The 21749-nt window shown below is 39.6% G+C and overlaps 1 protein-coding gene across 1 annotated transcript in view; it reads left to right on the top strand.

Annotated features, from left to right (window-relative positions):
* GAS1 (growth arrest specific 1) overlaps positions 1-20063 on the top strand; it is a gene marked incomplete at its 5' end in the record, with an annotated part of 20798 nt that extends 735 nt beyond the window's left edge. The window contains one exon of the mRNA XM_034646865.1: positions 19961-20063. Coding sequence (XP_034502756.1) covers positions 19961-20063 — 103 coding nt within the window. The remainder of the gene's footprint in view (positions 1-19960) is intronic.
* Between the last annotated feature and the right edge of the window lie 1686 nt (positions 20064-21749).

Raw genomic sequence — 21749 nt, 5'->3', positions numbered from 1 at the left:
GGGGGGGCGCAAGGGGGGGTGCCAGTGTCGACTTTTATTGTGGCCAGTGAGGACATTGCAATCCTGAGTAAACAGAAAAGTCCCACTACCGATTCCTGTGTTTACTCTCGGTCAGCGCTCAGAATTCTGTTTGGGCGGGGGAGGAGGGATAGGAAGGGGTTAATATGCCTGAATTAGTTTTGGATAACTTTGAGCCCTTGACCTTAATTTCTTTGCCACCACTCTGATCTCTTCGCACGTTTCTTAGGATTAAGGGTCAAAAAATGCTGATCTGAAGAGTTGCTAGTGGTTGAACAATGCAACTTTTTATGTAAAAGAGCTCTGCACTGCCATCTATGAAAGCCTCTTTATGATGTTTGTCTTGTTGTCATTTTTGTTCTTTACATCAAGAAATTGTATGTACAAATATGCGGAGAGAATATATCGCCTCTGCTTTTATCAGGGTGCTAAACCCTGGTACTTCTATATAAAGTGTATTAAAACTGGGATTTGTTACCAGTTGCTGTACTTTGTATATAGAATTTTTATAAAGTGTATGCTTCAGAAATAATTTATTTTTAAAAAGAAATTAAAATTTTAAATCTGCAACCACGTTACACCTTTCCTCCCTGAAATGTATAGAATCCGTTTGTCACTGGGGATCCAAACCCACAGTCCCTTGTGAAGTGTGCTCTATCTAGAACAGTCTTAAAATGTACAGTGTATTTTATAGATTTGAAGTTAACATTGTTATTTTCAAGAGAATTTATGGACATTGTAGAAATGTATAAATGCATTTCCAAACTGCCTTAAACATTGTATTTTTATAGACATCATTTTAAAAAAAAGTCCTATGTTTTAAGTAACTATGGCTTTGTGTATTTTTTGTTATTTGTTTTATTAAAATGTGTACATCAGTAAAGAGTTTTTAAATAATGAATATGGTGTAGTTACTTTCCAGAGTTACATTGTGGTTTACCCAATAAGGGGTAAGGAGGGGGGTGGAGGGGCCACTGGGAATCTATCAACCATCAACTGAAATTAAAATGCAGTACAAGACAAGAACTGAGGGCTATTATTTCTGCCTCTAATTTAATGAACAATTAGACATGTGTAAATGAAGCAGCTAAAAAGATATAACCCACTGGCCTGCATTGGTTTTTACATTTGTGGAGAGAACTCACTAAATATTGTCCTCCCTACATAGTTTGGGGATAACCCAGAGGTCTCTCTCCCCTCCCCCCTTTTCCACGGGGAGCCCCCAAGCCCCTCCTCCAGGAGTGTCCTATCTGGCTATAGACATTCTCCTACAATCAAACATGCCAATAACATCTGTTACCAATAGATCTTAGGAAACCTGGCACACCCTTCAAAGTCATTTTCACACTTCGGGTGAAAAAGTACAAAATTTTGTTACAAAACATTCAGGCGGGCAAAAGTAAACACACTGGGGAGAGGAACAATCACCAGAACTTGTAATATTGTTGTGAGGAGTTGTTTAGCAGTGGGCTGAAGGCTGGGTTCCTGCCAGAGCTACTGATCTACACTCAAACGCCCTTAGATAAATAATTACACTCTTAAGCTGTGTCGAGTGCTGATACACTTGACCTTGTAAATAGAAATGTTTGCAGTAGGAATAAACTCCGGCATTGGAAAATCTTTTAAACATTAACACAAAAGAGAGCGCTCTGTCCTCTGGGGATTTGAGTCTGAACCTCGCCAAGCTAGGCACTTGCAAGAGGGAAAAAAAGTTTATTTATCTTCTATTCCTGGTGTTTATTTAAAGCTTTTCATTTTAAACGCGGTGATTGGAAGGCGAGTCAGGAGTTTAAAAGTCACCACAAATAAACTTTGTCTGAGGGGTCGACAGATTAGCAAGATCTCCTGTCTCTTTATATGATATTAACATGTACTGAGAAAACATAACCAGATTTCTCCGCTGCCTGAAGTAATTAACAAAGCTATGCCCCCTTCCAACTCCTCCCCCCACCACTCCCACCCCCTACTTTCCAGGTTTCTTTTGCCTCTGACTCGCTCTTTTCCCAGCTTTTATGGAGGGCTTCGAGGCACTTCTTGTTGGATCTAAAACCAAGATTGGTATATGTGTGGCATCAGAAAGCCTGAGACGTCGTGTCAGCCGAGCCTAGGAGAGTGGTGTGTGGCGGCAATCCCCAGTCACCTGAATGGTTGAGTAAACGTATTGTTAAAACAAAGCTGAAAACGTTGTTTCTTTGGGAGGTGAACAAAGAGTATTCCAAGGGACTTGTAAATGAAATCAGCATTCTTTACAAACCTCCAGTTAGCAATGCTCCTGCGTTTGTCCTTAAATGTATTTAAATCATCTCCATCTCCTGTTATTTTAACACATTCTTGACTAAAAGTTAAGTCTTTGTCGCAGTAAAAGGCCCAGTTTTCCCCAGTAAGAAGTAAAAGGCATTAGCACTAGAAAAGTCCTGATAATTAACTGGTACAATAAACTCACGACTTGATTTTACAGGGTCCTGTCAAAAGCATCTGCCTGGAATAAATCAACACAGCTCGCTGTTGGGGAGAGAGGACACGAGGCTTTATGCTTTCTTCCTTGAAGAAAGTGAACATTGATCGGTGGCTCATTTTAATTTAAACAGTTCTATACTAGAGCCCAAGAGCCCCCTCGTCCCTCTACAGACGTAGTGGATTCCAGAACAGGTTGCTGAGATGTTAGAACCTTCAGTTATGGGATCGTATGTTGCCATCTGCTCCTAGGCAGAAAGAATTTTTACAGATGTTGACATCTGTAATATCTCACACTCTCTGGGGAACCTTTTGGAATTTTGGACATTTGAGACGGCCAAATGTCTCATGGAGAATGCCTGGAAGTACCATTACTGAAAGAAAGAGTATCTCCGGCTTTTCCTAGGGATTCTCGAAATGTGCCACGCTTCTCAGAAGTCTTCCGGGGTGTAAGGAACTCCTGTAGGATTTCATGTAAAATCATGTGTCCTTGAGGCTGGTCCCATTTCCCCCGTTAGCAGGTTTGCATTCTCAGTGACGGTTTATTTGTCTTTGGAGGCACTTCAGTGACAAATGTTTAAGGGAGTGTGGGACAATGGTGGAGAACAAGGAGGCAGTTCATTGAACTGACAGTGACCATACAGTAAATAGAAGGAGGTTCAGGCTTCACTGCTCACCCAAGCACACAGCAACGCTTTTGTTTATGACCACAATGGACATAACATAAGGTCTCTGTTTATTTTTAACAACATACAGCAATGTACGCCAGCCATACACGTATGTGACGGGGAAAAATGGTTGGAGGGAACGAAATTCTCGTACTAAGTAGGAGGACCTCCCTGTGCTTAGTCAGGGTCCTGACAAATGCCCATAACTAAGGGTGCAGTTCCTGGTGCCAACTGCCACAGACTTAAGGGGCCACCATGCTCTGACACATTTGGGGCACACCACAGCTCTCCCAATGGGGCCCACATGGGTGAAGACACACTCAGAACCCGTAGCATCTCTCTCGAAGAGTCAAGAGAAACCACGTGGAGTGGGGCATCCTTCCTCATCCCTTCTGCAATCAAACCCCGCACTCCATCCCAGCAGTGCCAAGTTATAGAGAAACAAAAAGACAGAAATGCCATGAGAACTCCCAGAGACATCAAGCTGTACACCACAAATCTCTCTACTTTCAAACTTTGGCTTTGCATCATCAGCTTACTGGGCTCAACTGTGGAAGTTCTCGAATATAACCTCAACGTACCTCTTTTCAAACCGGGAAAACGAAAAGTGCACGTTAGTTGTTTCATGACCTCTTACACTATTACACTAAAGGGACATCCAAACCTGTGTCAGTGGACCCCATTTCTCCCAGCCCCCCAAAGTAAGCTTGTTGGGAGGCAGCCCCTTACAAATGCCTTGTAGCCCGAGAGGAGTTCTGGGAGGCCTGGGTTTCCAGTGGTCTGGCAGCCTTCTGAGTTAAGTAAAGTTGGATGTTACTGTATTCTATTCGAGGGATTGTCTCTGCTGGACAGTTGAAAAGGTTCACCCTTGACTATCTGAATGACATAAGTAATGTGCTATTAGCATAAATACCTTCTAAGGCATCCATTTAATCAATTTCTTAACAGAATGATCTACTACAAAATAGTGGACTGTATACACTATATTTTGGCACAAAGATGGTCATTCTCCCACTAGTAACCAGGGGCTCTAAATAAATGATTTCAACAATGTTTTATTAAAGGCCGACAAGAGCCCTCGAGCTGCATTAATCGGGGAGAAGTCGAGTGGCACTTTTGTTATGGAAATGTTAAGCACATAATAGCATGGCCAGACAATGTGCAGCCACCTCATTCTTTCAGCCATGCTGACACCTCTTAAAGAAGAACTGCAGGGAAGGATGTGGGAAAGATTTGCTTTCTGAGGAAGCTTTCAGCTAATATTTCGGAGGGCTACCTCCAAACCCTGTGTAATATGCATGCAACGGAAGCCGGAGGGGTGCCTGAGATCCTCAAATCCTTCCTTCCCTTATTTCGGGGGGCTTGGGTTCCGTAGAAAAAGCAAACGTCTGCATTTTTTGACATGGCATTTGTCAAAACGATATGTTGGTGATTTTCGTAGGGCTGCGAGTCCACTTGCACAAAAAGGATCAAAGACTCAAGTGACTCTCGGTGGCACTGATATACGGGATCCGTGTAGTTTGGATGAGTCTTCCCAAGGCAAACGGTTCGTGGTCAGGTCTGCAAACAGGTGAATAGGCACAATGTCATCGAGGACATCGTCACTCTGTAACAAAAAATAGAATAATATTATCTGTGTCCAGACTTTATAGACACCCCTATGTTCTCTGGGTATCTATCTATTTTCTTACAAGTTCATGTCTATATTCAGGTTTATAAGTTCTATAAGGTATCTGTGGGCTCTTGGATACCAGAATGGAATAATAATTCACAACCAAATCATATCGTATATTTTGTCACTGATCAGATGTTATTAAGCACCAAAACAAAATATTTTGGTGAGATTTGAGGACTTCCTCATAGGTATCTCTTTTGTGAAAATGCCAGTCATCCAACCTTCAGTTTTAACCTGTGAGACCTCTTACCTGCCAGGTAATGACCCCATCAGGAGCACCCTTCTGTAGCAAATATTGCAAGAAGATTTGATGACTAAAACTACTGCCTGTAATCCTGAACAGGTGAGGGGAGGGAGGGAGGAACAAAACAGGTCACTTTGGCTCCAGGGTCATGTGTTGAGGGTCTATTCTGTGTGGCAGGACCCGTGTGAATACGGCACAGTCTTGTCCCTGCACCAGTGGCAGTCAGGATGGGGAGACAGACACACACATACTTTGAGCTGTGTTGAGCACAGAGGACAATGATAGAATGACTGAGCCCAACATTCAGTTCAAGGAAAGCTTCTTGGGGAAGGTGACACTGAAGCTAGGTCTGAAGACAGGATTGGGAGGGAGTAAGGAGAAATGTGGAAAAACATTTCCACCAGAAGGAACCTCACGGAGGGATGGAAGAGCATAGTGTATGTGCGTGCCCACATGCTGACTATTTGTGACCGTCAATGCATAAAGGAGGAAGTAGCAGGAATGAGGCTTGAAAGAAGGGTTAACACCAGGTCACAGAAGCCTTGAATGACACTCTAGGCATTGACTTTACCATGCACAGTGGCCATGATGAGAAGCCTCTGGGAATCCCCAGCTGACACCTCCAGAAGTTCACCTTCCTGAGCTGGGTACACAATGGTTTTCATTCAGGTCATGATCTCATGGTCCTGGGATCGAGTCCCATGTCATGCTCCCCACTGAGCCCGGAGTCTGCTTCTCCCTCTCCTTCTACCCCTCCCCACCCCCGCGCCTGTTCTCTCTCTCTTGCTCACTCTCTCTCAGATACATAAATAGAATCTTAAAAAAAAAAAAAAATGAAGACCAGAGACTAGGGGAGCAGTTTGGGAATTACTACCAGGTCCATCAAACAGAGACAGTGAGAGGAGGGACATGGGAGATTCAAGACGCTGTGATTGGTCAAATATGGAGTGTTGACGGGGGGCAACATGATGGCTGGGTTTCTGGCTCAGAGCTCAGAAAATTGGTGGATGACGTCATCTTCAGTCCTAGAGGAGGAAAGTTTGGAGGGCAAGTCATGTTTGAGGACAGCAGACTATGCAATCAGCCGTGCACTACAGGAAATGAACCGCAGGTCTGAAGCTTGGGGCAGAAGTCAGACTTATGGAATGATTATGGTTAAAACTCGAGACTGACACACCCAAGGAGAGTGCACAGACGGGGAAGTGCAGTGGGGAGAGAAGGGGGTGCCCATAAAAGGACTCCCAGAAGGGTTAGAGGAGGTCAGAGAGGTCTGAGGAGGAGTGGGACCAAGGAATAATAACATTTCTGGTCATGGACCCCTAATATTAAAATGCTCAAGAGACCGATACTACGAATAAATCTTAAAAAGCAAGATGAATTCACTGGATTTCTAATAAAGGTGACAAAAATAGACTTAATTATAGCAATAGTAGTAATCAAGGTCTTAATCAGAACTACCTCCAGGAAAATAAAAATTACCAAAATTATGCCATGGCATTAAAACAATAGTAATAATGACAGTTAACATTACTGATTATTAGGTGTCATGCACAGTGTTGAGCACATAATATGTACTAAATCATTTCATCATTACAACATTTTTGTGTTATATTGTTATTTCCATATTACAGAGGAAGGAACTGATTTTTAATAACTCAACTGTGGCTATTCAATGAATAGGTTGATGCATATGTAATCTATGTTTATGTCATAAGATTGAGATCATAGCTTTTATGCCATTATTGATTCTTAAAATATAAAAAGCTTGAATAGTCCATGGATTTTTGAAATACTGCACCAAATTCAAATGATTTTACCTAGCCATCTATCCAATGCCAAAATGTTAACAGTGGTGATATTGCCGATAATTAGTATGTTCTTCCTTGTATTTTTATGTTGCCCAAATTTTATCAATGAATATGTATTACCCTTTCATAATTAAAATGTTTCAAAATCATAATACTCAAACCATAAGGAAGAAATAAAGTATAGATTCAGCATTTGTGATCACGCTTTGTACCCCCCTTTTCCTCATTTACTCAGTATACCTCAAATTCTTTTGAAGAAAAAGTGATGTTTTGGGGATCCTAAAATAATTCAAACTATAAAATCGTTCTATTTGTAAAAGCATATGGCAGATGAAAGTAAATCATAGAAACATAAAAATGTTAAAGCAAGAGGAGTCTCAAGAGATCTTCCATTCATTCACTCAATCATTCAATGTTTATTGAGCACTTACTATGAGCCAAGGGACAGGTGTGGCACGGGAACTATAGCAGGGATCCAAAAAGGGAAGCTTCCTGCCTGCGGGGAGTGTGTCCATGCTAGGAAACTGCTTCCTGAATCTTGCTTCTTTGCGTGTTTTAACAAGACCATCCTTCCTCTATTAAAGAATGAACACAACTTCTTTCCTTATACCCATTCACAAATTGTTTTGTGTGTCTTAACCTTTCTTAAAACGTGTTCCTGCCTCACAGATACGGATGGGGAAAATACATACTTTCCTGTATATGGCCGAGTATTCCAGTTTTTGATGTGCTTTACAAGTGGAACAATTAAATCCTATAATGTTGCAGTTTATTGGATAGCTGTCTTCTAGTGGGGTTCAGAATGAAGAGCTAAGTCAAAAATTGTTCAGCCATAAGAAACCCTGATTTTTGACATGTGCCAAAATGAAATGTTCAACTATATTCTGGAAAACAAATTATCTATAATGAGTAATTGAATCATTTAATTGCATATTGCATATTATTTTTAAAATAACCCTCAGTAAGCTCTAGAAATAAATAACACACTCATATTTCATCTAAATTGTCTAATGTAGTCCTTGCTCGTTGTCATCTGGCTGTTCTCTCTTTTTGCAAAATTCCATTTGTTGAAACCAAAACTATTAAAAAAAAAGAATGCCAATATTTAGGATACTGGCAGGAAATTATTTTATTATTTGGCTTCTATTCTTAATAGATAACCCAAAACTTAGTGACTTGGAGTTTTTGTCATTTATTTGGTCACAATGTTGTGATAGGAGATTTGGGCGGTGCTCAGCTGGGGAATTGTGCTGACCATTTCAGAACTCACTTGGCTGTAGTTAGCTGATGGGTCAGGGGGGAGAGGATTGATTTTAGGGGGCCTCATTCACATGACTGCCAACTGCCTGGTGTGATAGGGATAACTGGGACATGGGTCCTTAATGTCTAGCATGCTAGCTTGGGATTCTCATCACAGCTGGACTCCAAAAGAGGCAGGAGAAGAAGCCCGTATGTGCAAGAACTTTTCCAGTTGCTGCTTGCATCACATCTGCCAATGTCCCACAGGACAAAGCAAGTCACGTGACCAAGCCCAACTCCAAGGCGTGGAGAAACAGACTCCACCTCTTAGTGGAAGAGAGTCAAAATCCAACTGTATCTGGAGATGGGAAGAATTATGGAAGCCAATTTCCAAACACTCTTCCACAGTCATCATTTCCTTGGGTTCTGTTCTTACATCTTCTGCTGGACTGATAGGAAAAGAGAAATAAGAGAGTCATTTATAGCTTAACTTTCAGAATTTATAAAATGTGAGAACCAAAAAGCCAGAAAAGACCTGAAATACTGTTCTACTATTTTATTTACCAAAGACTGGCAATCCGATTTGCTATTTAGAATCAGTCATGGCTTTTCTTTAAAAAGTTTTTCCTGAGCTTTTATTTGTATTGGATATAATTCATATATGAATATGGAGAAAACTGGCACCTTTATCTAGTAGTGACTTTTTCCAGTTAGATGCTGTGTTGAAATATAAACAGGTCTTATTTTTTATTTTTTTTTTTCATTCAGGTCTTCTTTATTTCTTTTCAGATTTATTCCTGGGTGCGTTGTAGTTTATGTTATATCATTATTATTATTATTATTATCATATTGCCTAATTCATTATCACTGGTGTATGAGAAACTTGGTTTTTGTACATTGATCCTGTATCTAAATACTTTGTTGAACTCTAAAGGGTTCTAATTATTGGCAGAGTCGTATATTTGGCTAGAAAATCAAAGAGGTTTTTCTTTGATTTTCTAGATATATAGAAAATATATTAGGGGCGCATAGATGGCTCACTCAATTAAGCATCCGACTCTTGATTTTGGCTCAGGTCATGATCTCAGGGTTGTGAGATCGAGCCCCACCTGCCATCAGGCTCCACACTGGATATGGAGCCTAAGATTCTCTCTCTCCCTCTCCTCCTACTCCCCCCTCCACTCACTCTTCCTCTCTTTCGAAAGAAAGAAAGAAAGAAAGAAAGAAAGAAAGAAAGAAAGAAGAAAGAAAGAAAGAAGAAAGAAAGAAAGAAGAAAGAAAGAAAGAAAGAAAGAAAGAAAGAAAGAAAGAAAGAAAGAAAGAAAGAAAAGAAAATATATTAATGTTTCTTAAACTTTTTGGTTTGGGGAAAATATATATCCTTAAAAATTACCAAGCTTTTGTTTACATGGGTGGGAAGAGTTAGGGGGCACAGTTTCTAAGACTGCTTGAATTTCTGGACACTAATTGAAAGTTTGAGGGGGTTCCCAAAACCACCCTCAGGTTCGGTAATTCTCTAAAAAGACTCACAGAACTCACCAAAAGCTATTATGCTCACGGTTATGGTTTATCACAGGGGAAGGATGTGGATTAAAATCAACAGGGGAAGAAGTTTGTAGTCGAGTCCAGGGAAGTATCAAACACAGAGCCTCCATGGACTCTCCTGGTGTGAAAATACACACAGATTATTGCCAACCAGGGAAACTTGTCCAAGCCTAGTGTTGAGAGTTTTTAGTGGGGCTCCGTTATACAGGCATGATTGGTTGATTACTCACGTAGTTGATGTTAATCTCTAAGTCACTGATCTAGCGACCCGTAAATCACATTGTTGGGCTTTCTGACTCGGTCGGCCCCACCCTAAGGTGCAGCCAGCCCTCAACTTAAATCATATCATTACTATCTGGTTAGTCCAAGGCCAGCAAGCAAACAAAAATCACCCCCTAGAAGTTGAGGGTAGAGGCCAGATCTCTTGTGGGGCAACATTAACTTCTTTACTACACAGTGGGTCACGTATATCCATGTTTACCATATTAGCAATTAAAACAGATAAATTATTAAAATACTTATTAGTTCATTTAAAAATAATAATAGACTGATTACATGTTAACATAAAATACACTTTTGGGAAACATAAATCTCTTTTCCAAAACAACAACAAAAATCATCTATCTCGCCTTAGATATATAATTAGAAAAGGCAGGAAAAATTTAATGGTCTTTTCCGATAATGGTGAACATTCTTCTTTGGCATACAACAATATTCAGTAAGTGGTAGATTTCTTAAAGATTAATTGTAAGTCAGAATCTGAAACCATACCAATAAACATTTCATAATCTATGACATTAAAATCTATTGGTCTCTCTTGGTACATGATTTTGTAATACCATCCACTGGTCTTTTAAAAAATATTTGTCACTGAGTTATGAAGATAATCCAAATATTAATACATTTTATTTTCTGATATTAAATAAATAGTGTTTGTTAATATCACCACTGATAGCACTATAAAATTCTCTAAATTAGAAATATATTACATTCACAGTGCAAGATACAAGTTTTACAAAATTCTCATTTTTGTGTGGAAGATCAAACGTTATTACTGGCAACAAATCCTGTTATTTTCCTTGAATTGTGTTTATTTCTGACAAAATGTTTGCCAAATATCCAAGGCTGAATAAACATAGCTAGCTTTTCAGTCATTCTTTCATGGTGTTCCACGGAAAATGGCTAGTTCAGTTTACATCACAATCACACACGTGACTTTATGCAGCAGAAATGTCTAAAACATACTTCCCATTACATCATATAGACCATTAAAAAGATGTGTATTCGTGGCTTAAGATTAAATAAAATTTTTATTGCTTAATTAAGGTCATTCTTACGTGAAACTGTCGAATTTTCACAGTGTGGGTGCTTGGCAGTGACGAATCGACAACTGGTTCAGTTTGGTATCATTGCCTTGATTTGTGCTAAATAATCATCAGTTCTATTCACCACTGCTTTTGCTCCAACAGCACAAACAAATGTCAACACGGTGCAAAAGGAAAATAGTGCCTGGGGATTATTATGAAAACAGCTCTGACCTCATGGCACCACTGAAAGAGTCTTGAGGAGTCTCCAAAGATCTGTGTACAACTTTTTGAAAACTACTGATAAATTGTTTCCTTTATAATATTTATACATCATAATTATTTTTCAAGTCATATTGCTCCGTCTAGGATCGCCAGTACAATGTTAAATAAGAGAACATGATAATAGGTGGCCATTCTTCTTGTATGGTGACTCTAGGTGGGGTGATACTTCTAATGTTTCTACTATATAGTTTGATATCGGTTTCTAGTACATGCTTTATCAAATTAAGGAAATTTCAGTTTCATTTTCGCTTATTAATATATTGAGGAATTATACTTCTTGAGCTATTATTAGTAATTTATACTTTTATAAAATAAAATTTATTTCATTTAGATTTTTGAAACTTTATATCCATTGCATAAAATATTCTTTCATATTTTTTAATCTCTAAATTCTCTTTATCTTCGTTCGTTCTTAACTTTTTACGTACCCTCTTTCTTTTGTAATTTCTATATTACTGGTCTTTTCAAGAATCAAGTTTTGAATTTCATGCTAGGATTGTTTCTTCTGTTGTTAATTTCTGCTATGCCATTATTTCATTCATCTACTTTTTTAGTTTTTGTTCTTTTCTTGGGTTTCTGCCCTAAATGCCTAGCTCATTTATTTTCATGTTTTCTAATAAGTTGATTTCTGGAAACTACTTTTCTTCTGTGCAACTTTTAGGTCACATCTTACAGGCTTTGATGTGTTATTCTCTTATCATAGTTCATTCCAGAGAGTACTCGTTTTATAATTTTAATCAAAGCGATTAATGAATAGCTTAGTAATTTCTGCTTTTTTTTTACAACTTACTGCTATTTCATTTATGTCTATCAATATGATGAAATTTTGTGTATATTTTAGGTCTATGAGAAAGGAAGGTGCTAGGGTGCCTGGGTGGCTCAGTCAATTAAGTGCTGACTCTTGATTTCAACTTGGGTCATGATCTCAGGGTTGTGAGATTGAGCGCTGCATCAGAGGCCATGCCTAGCATGTAGGTTAAGATTCTCTATCTCCCTACCCTTGCCCCTCCGTCTCTAAAAAAAAGAAAGAGAAAGGGAGGTGTAGTCTCTAATTTGTTAGTGTTCTTTTTTACAATGGTGTATCGATTTTTTAAAATTTTAGTGTTCATTTATTTCATGGGTTTTTTTATTATTTTTTAAATTCCAGTGTAGTTAACACACAGTGTTATTTTAATTTCAGGTGTAAAATGTAGTGAATCAACAATTCCATATATTCAGTTCTCATCAAGATAAATGTATTCTTGGAGCAGCTGGCTGGCTCTGTTGGTAAAGCATCTGACTCCTGATCTCAGATCATGAGTTTGAGCCCCACCTTGGCTGTACAGATTATTTTTTAAAAATTAATTGAAGGGGCGCCTGGGAGGCACAGCGGTTAAGCGTCTGCCTTCAGCTCAGGGCGTGATCCCAGCGTTATGGGATCGAGCCCCACATCAGGCTCCTCCACTGGAAGCCTGCTTCTTCCTCCTCCCACTCCCCCTGCTTGTGTTCCCTCTCTCACTGGCTGTCTCTATCTCTGTCAAGTAAATAAATAAAATCTTTAAAAAAATAAAAAAATAAATAAAAATTAACTGAAAAGATAAGTGTACTCTTAATCTTCTTTACCTATTTCACTCATCCGCCCACCCACTTCTCCTCTGGTAACAGTATATTGATTTAATTATCTTAATTCTCCATGTCATTTTTCCTGTTGTTTTCTTCAAAAGATAGTTAAAGTCTTTTACTGTGGATTCTGTGGAATCATCAAAGTTAATTCATTCATTTCCCTGTTTCTATTACATTTTGCACAGATATTTTGAAGTATAGTGTTAAATGCACTTAGTTACATGACCATTTTATCTCCATGACACAAAATATCTTCTAAAAATATGAAACATAACTCTTTGCCCTTTTAATGACTTCTGTCTTTCCATCTATTCTTTTCTTTTAATAATGCTGCTGTATCTGCTTTTATTTTGTTAATTTATGTTATTTATTTTTTGTAACATAAACCTCACTTTCCTCTGCTTTTTCCTTTTACGGGATAATGCAAACACACTGAAAATGTACAAAGTAAAGTTAATCAAGAAGAAAATAAAAAGCACCCAAAATAATAACACCTAGAGATAATCTATGGCATTTACATAAAACCATTCAATATTTTCTACATATTTAAATAAAATCAAAATACATATCTTATTTTGTGATTTGTTTCATCCTACTCTTATGCCTTCTAACACTATTCAGGGTGAGATACAGCTTCTTATAACTCCTCGCTCTTAATCCTTTTATGTTCTTTTATTTTTGTTCTTATAAAGAACACACAGTTGGTTAGGGTGACTTTTGTTTGATTGGTTGGTTGATCTGTACTATTTTTTTTATAATCCAATAGAGCTTGTATCTTTCCTTTGGCAATTTAAATCTATTTACATTTACTGGTTGCTGGTTTGTTTCAATTCATTTTTATCTTCTCACTTTGTGTTTTAAATTTACCATGCTTTCTTTTTTTCTCTACTCCCACTTTGATTGCCTTCTTTGGATTGATCATGTCTTTTCTTTCTTTCTTTTCTTTTCTTTTCTTTTTTTTTTTTTTAATGTCTTCCCCCTACCCCAACTGTTTAGAAGTTAAAAATTGCATTTCTATCTTTTTCCGGGGTACCTCCTTCAACTTAGCTCATATATTTAACTACTATTTTCTCTCAATGTCTAAAATTAATCAGTTTCTGTTTTGTCCTCTTAAAGAAAGCAATAACTTTTCCTAAGCATTTCCTCCTCCGTCCATTCCCACACTCCCATGTTACACATCATATAAACTGTTTCTTCTGCTTTGTTACTAACATTTTCTCTTTGCAATCCATCTTTACTTGGAATTAACGATACATATTATGGGGTTTTTTGCAGACAAGCAAAATAGAGGTGACCAATTATTAACCTTAGAGATTTGTTATGAGATCAAAGGGAAGTAAGAAAACTTACTTTCTCAGCTGGAACCCAAGTTCCTTTTAAGGAAGAATTTGTCTATTTAGGAAGGACCTTGATAGGTTGAAGTGAGGGCACAGAAGGAAGCTTCTGAAGGGACAGATTGACTGCAGAACACAAAAAGGTAATTCAAATGCTTCTTATGAGAAACAAACCATAATTAGTGGTGGGGAAGTCAGAAATAAGAGAAGAGAATGAGAAAGAGGATAGCAAGGTCAAATACAACAAGAAGAAACAGGAATAGGGGATAGGAGCCCTCACTGTTGATTAGTGCTTGAGTAGATAAACAGATGCAAAATGCAGAGTGGGGAATGAGAGCCCAGGAAAAGAGAAAATTAGATACAGAAGGGTCTAGGGGAAAAAACGATGCCCTAGGAACTGAGTGGATCCTTATTAAAAAAAAAAAAAAACAAACCCAGGACTCCCTAAAGAACCAGGAATGGAGGTTCCATATCTTAATGTGCAGGAACATGAGCAGATGGTGAGTGAATGACATCGGTTACTGTCACTGGAATATGGAGATGATCGTACCAACCCTACTAGCTCCGAAAGAGGGAAGATGCAGTCCAAATGAGGTCTTCCTCTGCAGCTGATCCTGCGCCACGTGGACACCCAGGCAAATGTGAAGTGCTCTTATAATTTTTTTTAAAGATTTTATTTATTTATTCGACAGAGAGATAGAGACAGCCAGCGAGAGAGAGAACACAAGCAGGGGGAGTGGGAGAGGAAGAAGCAGGCTCATAGCAGAAGAGCCTGATGTGGGGCTTGATCCCACAACGCCGGGATCACGCCCTGAGCCGAAGGCAAACGCTCAACCGCTGTGCCACCCAGGCGCCCCAGCGCTCTTATAATTTTTGGACCCATAAACCATGCTACTCCAGTCACAGGGACAGGGTTACTTCAAATGTATGGGGCCCTTGAAAGTTTTCTCCAGCTTCTGATCAAACATTTCCCCATTGGGAAAGAGTGGCAAAGGTAGCTTTGATTAATGATAAAATTAAAGGACCCTCCATGTGTGACTCCAACATCTAGCTTCTTTTGCTGACTCTCATCGTAAATATTCCCTTCCCATTACAGGTTCTATAAAACATCCCAGAGCCCAGCCACATCTTTTGGAATAAATTCTTTTTGTCAACTAAGCACACTCCAGGCACGCCATCTGATTTTAATTTGCTTGTGATGTCACCAGTGAGAATGTTTCTTTCATGAAATAAACATGCTTGGTCTTCAGTGAGGCCTTAGCTCTTCTGAGCCACCTCTTCAATCAACTTTTATCAAGTATCTCATATCCCAGGAACTATACTACATGCTACAAAGACATGTCATAATTATCATCATCATTCTCACCATCACTGGCCAGCAACAAAGAGCGGGGATGGCAGGGAGGGAAGGGTGCTATCGACACCCTCCCACCCCAGCCATCCGAACGAATGTTGACATGAGCTGTGTGGAAATGATGAGACACTTGCCGAGTCAGCATGGTTTCAAAGCACGTTTCCCAATCTCCCTCGGCACCGGTGCCCCTAAGCTTCTGCATATAGAAATTTTGAGATGTCACCAGTGGCAGGAATTTCTCTGTCCTCCTCCTTAGTTCCTCTGATTCAGCCTTTGCTACTCTGGTCTCCCCAGTTCCTCTTCAGTGGCTCCACTCCCCAGTGATACCCCTCACCCAGCAGTTCAAGCTGAGACTCTATTGGACAGTCTGTTCCACTCTTGATGTCGCTGCCATCACGGGGACACTTCTGTGCATTCATCCCACAGAGGAGCCAAGCCTGCCCTGGGCCTGGCTTGGGCCCCACCAAGCTCAAGTGTCCCTGGTGCCTACTTGTCCAGGATAGAGGATGTTTTTCTTAAATTGTGTTTCTCCTTTCCAAGTTTGTGTTTTGAAATCCTAACCCCCTGTAACTCAGGATGTGAACTCATTTGGTGATAGGATCATTGCAGATGTAATTAATGAAGTTAAAAAGAAGTCACCTGGAATGGGCCAACATGACTGGTGGCCTTATAAAAAGGGAAAATTTGGGAACAGTCAGACATACATAGGAAGAACACATGTGAAGAGGAAGAAAGAGATGGGGTGATGCTTCGCAAGCCATGGCACACTAAAGACTGCGAGCAAACTGCCAGAAGCCAGGGGAGAGGCACGGGACAGATTCGTCTCACAGCTCCCGGAAGGACCCAACCCTGCCCACGCCCTGATCTCAGACTTCAGCCTCCACAGCTATGGAAAATTTCTGTTGTTGAGGCTACTCAATTTGTGGCACTTTCTTATAGCAGCCCCAGCAAACTGAGAGGGGCTTTGAAAAGAAGTATAGAGGGGTGAGAGGATTGCAGTCAAATTTTTATTTCTTTCACTGTGTCGATTTATTTTCTGGTACTGTTGGTGTATTCTTTAGTTAGGCTTCACTTTAGAGAAAGCTCATTCCCCCTACAGTAAATATCAAAGTAGATGATCGTATCACATCTGTATCGTAACAGCTCCTTCTCAGGCCACAGTCAATCACGGGGATCAAAACTTTAATGGTGTTCCCCGTACTGCAGTGGGCATAAGAGTGATCTGGGGAGCTGGGCTGATACCTACCGAATCAGAATCTCTCCAGGCTGGGGCGTGAGAATCTGTTCTTGAGCGGCATCTCCGCAGGTTCTATTGATCACGCTTTAAGGAACACGAACAAGCTGGAGGATGATGGGTTTCCACACAGTCTGTTGGATGGAACAGAGGCATCTTGGGTGTAGTTTTATGGAGAGTCCTTAAATCCCTCTATGGAAGCAGTGACCTTTCTGGCTAACATCTAAGACGATATCCTCAAAGCACTTATTATGCCTCTTAAATTAAAATGATCTTATTATAGAACCACTTACTCCAAAAACCAAGCCATCACAGTTTAATGAAGTAGAAAATTACTTCTAATTGTGTTTGTTTCCCCATATATAAAAGATAGAATCAAGGAGAGCCAGAAAATTCAGTCATTTATTCAGTGAAAGCTCAGTACCTTTCTAGGCATAGGAGACAAGAGCAGTGATTGAACCATCCCTGCCCTCAATGAGCTTACACTCTAGAAAGCAAGTTGAATAAGAAACAAGAGCAGATGAGAATTTTAGCCCCTACTGCCACTTATTCCCTTATACCGTGATTCTGTTTTCCCCATGTAGATAATGGGTATGTAGAAATACTAAAAAATACATCATATATATGTGTGTGTGTGTATATATATATATATATATGTGTGCATATGTATGTAAAATTCTTATGCATTCTTAGAAAACAAAAAGTTGATACAATGATTGGATGACTTGAATGCCGTAGTAGAGATTTAAAGCTGTAGTGTTGTTCTTAAAAATAACACTGTGTGACAGCCCATTCCTTCATACACATTTTGTTTGTGAATCCTAGCAAGAGGATGATAAGATCGGAAGGTTGGGTGGTGTTGATTGCATTTTTTTAACAGGGAGCACCCAGGACAGAGATGTGTCTTATTCAGGTATCCTAACATTTCCACAAGAACCCCAGAGAGATTAAGTTTCAAGAAAAGTTTTGATCATAGGTATTCAAACAAGATGGGACGGTGGTAATAAAAGAATTAACATTCTAAGCTTGCATTAACAAGTAAAGAAGATGAGAATTCCTATTTATAACAAGTACTAAATATTAGTTTTCTGCATTATTCAGTAAAGTTGAGGAGATAACCAAAAAGCAGGTAGAGGGTAAAATAGAATGGATTTTCAATTTAAGGCCAATTCAATTTTGATAGATGGTGTCAAAATGCGAGTTCCTTCTAGTGAGCACGTCTTAAAATATCACACAATTATAATTCCATAAATTGTTTTGCTGATGTTTACAGACATTTTCTTTTAATATCCGTAAGTGTGTATTTCTCAAAACCCAATGCTAGATTTGAAAATAGAACTTTGGGGAAAAACAGCAATCATCTACTACCATGCATCCACTACAAAACAGGAAGAGCCAAACTATATAATTTAGCAGCAAAGCTCATTTTTCTTCTGAGTTCCCAGTCTCTAGCTTCAAGGTTTTGTGTGGAGTTTTAGAAAGAATATCGAAGACACGGTTCATAAACTCATGGGCACTTTAAGAGGATACAACATGCCTATTAATAATTGTATTACTCCTCTATTATTGCTAAGAATAATGATGGGCTCCAAGCATTGGCCCCGGAGCTGAATTTATCCTGAAATGTTTTCAATTAACTCTTGGCACTGGCAGGAAAGCATCAAACCTTTCCCAGGCTGAAATATGGAAAATCTGCAGGGAACTTCTCAGCAGGAGAGGAATTTCATTAAAACGAGCACATCATAATCCAATGACTTCTGCTCTCCCTCTGAGCCTTTCTATTGATAAGGAGTCCGAGGCGATTTTTATGGATTTGCAAAGAGAAATGATTTCATAAGATCTTTTCAGAGAGGTTGCTTTGGCCCGGGCCTTTGAATTATTATCTGCTCGCTGATGAAAAAATGGTCAGACATTTGGCTTAACTGTGACTGGTCTGTAAGAGGCTGGACTGAAGGGAGACGGGGCCCAGCCCTAGCCTGCAGTTGGCCGGCTGCTTTCTGCAGTGGCTGTAGGATCTGACACGGGGACAGTTTTCCCAGGTCTCTGTGTCTCTGTGACATCCCGTTGCCACCTGCGTTTTGAATGACCTGCTTGGAGAAGGGAGAAGCAGGCTTCTAAAAGAATATCAGCAAACACACCATCTCACAACTTTCAAAGGTGTAAATCCTTTTTAGAAAAGGTTCAGTTGCCTTCGTGGGCGGAGGTAATTGGAAGTCACTGCGGGCTGCAGTGCAGGAAAGTAAACTTGTTTATAAGGTTTAAAATATACATTTCCGTCCTCAACCTCCTACCAAAGCTCAACTGTTGCATTCTCAAGTTAAATGCATCATGGGAAAGAAAAGAAAGTCTGGTTTCCTCACCTGGGAAATCATAAAAATGGTAATCCTCCAAAGACAAAAAATACAGTGAATACCAAAAGAGATACCATGAATGAAATACTCAGCAAGTGTTAGTTATTTAAATACTTTTTTGCCATATTATAAGTAAAACATCAAAATACTTGGCCAGTGCCCCTCAAAACTGCCAAGGTCATCGAAAACAAAGATACTCTGAGAAATTGTCACACCCCAGGGAAGCTTAAGGAGACATAATAAGTAAATATAGCCTGGATGGAATTCTGGAACAGGAAAAAAGAAAAAAAGAAAAAGCAAAAAGAAAAGGAAATCAAATAAACTATGGATTTTAGTTAATAATAATTGATTCGCGTTGTTGCATTGATTGTAACAAATATACCATACAGACATAAGATGTTCATGTCAGGGAAACTGGGTGAAGGGATATATGAGAATTCTCTCTACTATTTTCTCAACTTTTCTGTAGCTTTAAAGCTGGTCTAAAGAATAAAGTCCATTCAAAACAAACAAAAAAAGTAAGCATTAGTTGAAATTATAAAGTGATCTTTTATGGATAGCATTCCATCTTGATAAGAGAGAGATGCATTTTAGAACAGGGGAATAAAGAACACTTGGCTGTCTCCAGATTCTCACACACGCCACACACGCGCACACTCCCATGCACGCACATGCACACACATGCAAATACACCACACGCTGCACGCACGGATCCTCACACACACAGTCACATAGAACTTGCACCTGTCACAGACCCACAATGCTGGATATTTTGCCGTGGCTTACGTGTAGTAAGGATTTGGTAACTTTGTCACTCGACTGACTGTGTACCTCGTGTCCTCAAGCTACTTCAGCCACCACCTCCTGGTAGATGTTTCCACACCTGCTCTGTGTCTGTTCTGCAAGTCGAGGTCCCCCTGGATGCATCTTCCCAACTGGAACCCCTAAACTTTGAAACTAAATGGAAAATTCAGAGCGCACCCTCACCACACACACCCCTTCCCGAGTCCACATGACGATTACTTAGGACTAATAATAACACCCAGGGATGTTCAAGCCCGCTAATGAGAAATGGTCAGAGACTTCTTTTCTGTTCTTCCATTTTTCCTTTCAACCAGAGCCCTGTCGTTCAAGCCCTGTTTTTTACCTTTTCAAAGCCGACTTGGGACTTATCACTTCCGGGCTCTTTCCCAAACCATCTCACCCATCCCCTTGGAGGGTAGGGTCCACCCTTCCCCCATAGCACACACACACCAACCAACCAACGAGACAACAAGCTCACCTTGAACCACAATCGGTTATGTGCAAGCAAACAGAATTACAGCCCTTGTAAGTGTACAAGTCAGTGGCTGTTAGTTTATACACAAGATCGTGCAACCATCACCACTATTCATTTCAGAATTTTTCATGGCCCTAAGAATCAGCATTCATTGTTTATTCACTCAAACGGCCCCTTCCTTTCCAGTCTTAAGGAATCGGGAATCCACTCCCTGTCTCCATAGCTGTGCCGGCTCTGGACATCTCCTGAGTGTGGAGTCATATGCTGTGCGATCTTTGGTGCGTGGCTCTTTCCCTTAGCATCACGCTTTCAAGGTTCATCCGTGTCTAGCATGTGTCAGTCCTTTATGGCCAGATAATACTGGCCAGATAATACTGGCCAGATAATACTGACATGTGTCAGTCCTTTATGGCCAGATAATACTCCATTGCAGACACAGACCTCATCTTGTTTGCCCATCAGTGGATGGACATTTGGGTTGTTTCTACTTTTTGGCTATTATGAAAAACACAGCTATGAACATTCATGGACAAGGTTTTGGGTGAACATATATTTTCACTTCTCTGAGGAGATATGTGGAGTGGAAATGCTGAGTAAAATGATAACTATGGCTAAGTTCTTTTGGGAACTGTCAGATTATTTACCAGAGAAGCTACACCACTTAACATTCCTACCAGCAACCTAGAAACTTCCACGTACTGTACATCCCCACTGTCACTACATTGTAATGATCGTTTTTATTGTAGCCATCCTTGTGGTATAAAATGGTATCACATTGTTATTATACTTTAATTTCCCTAATGACGAATGATGTTAAGCACTTTTTCTTCTTGTATTAACCATTTGTATATTCTATTTGGAGAAATGTTTATTCAAATCCTTTGTCTATTTTTAAATGGGGCTATTTGTCTTTTTATTGTTGACTTGTGAGGTTTTTTTTAATATATTCTGGGCACAAATCCCTTGTACTCAAATTTGTAAATATTTTCTCCAATCTGTGTGCTGTCTTTTCAATTTCTTGATGATAGCATTTACAGAACAAAAGTTTTTTTTTTAATTTTATTTTAAGATTTTATTTATGTACTTGAGAGAGAGAGTGCACACAAAGGAGCAGGGGGATGGGCAGAGGGAGAGGGTGAGGGAGAAGCAGGCTCCCCACTGAGCAGGGAGCCCCACAAGGGCTCGGTCCCCAGGACCCTGAGGTCACAACCTGAGCCGAAAGCAGACACTTAACCAACTGAGCCACCCAGGTGCCCCAAGTTTTGTTTTGTTTTTTGAATTAAGTTCAATTTATCTATGTTTCATTTTGTCATTTATGTTTTTGATGTTATAACTAAGAAACCATTACCTAACCT

Source organism: Ailuropoda melanoleuca, chromosome 17 (genome assembly GCF_002007445.2).
Source record: "Ailuropoda melanoleuca isolate Jingjing chromosome 17, ASM200744v2, whole genome shotgun sequence".
In the NCBI taxonomy this organism is placed as follows: domain Eukaryota; kingdom Metazoa; phylum Chordata; class Mammalia; order Carnivora; family Ursidae; genus Ailuropoda; species Ailuropoda melanoleuca.
The sequence above is the reverse complement of the archived record's forward strand: the minus strand, read 5'-3'. Positions and strand labels throughout refer to the sequence as shown.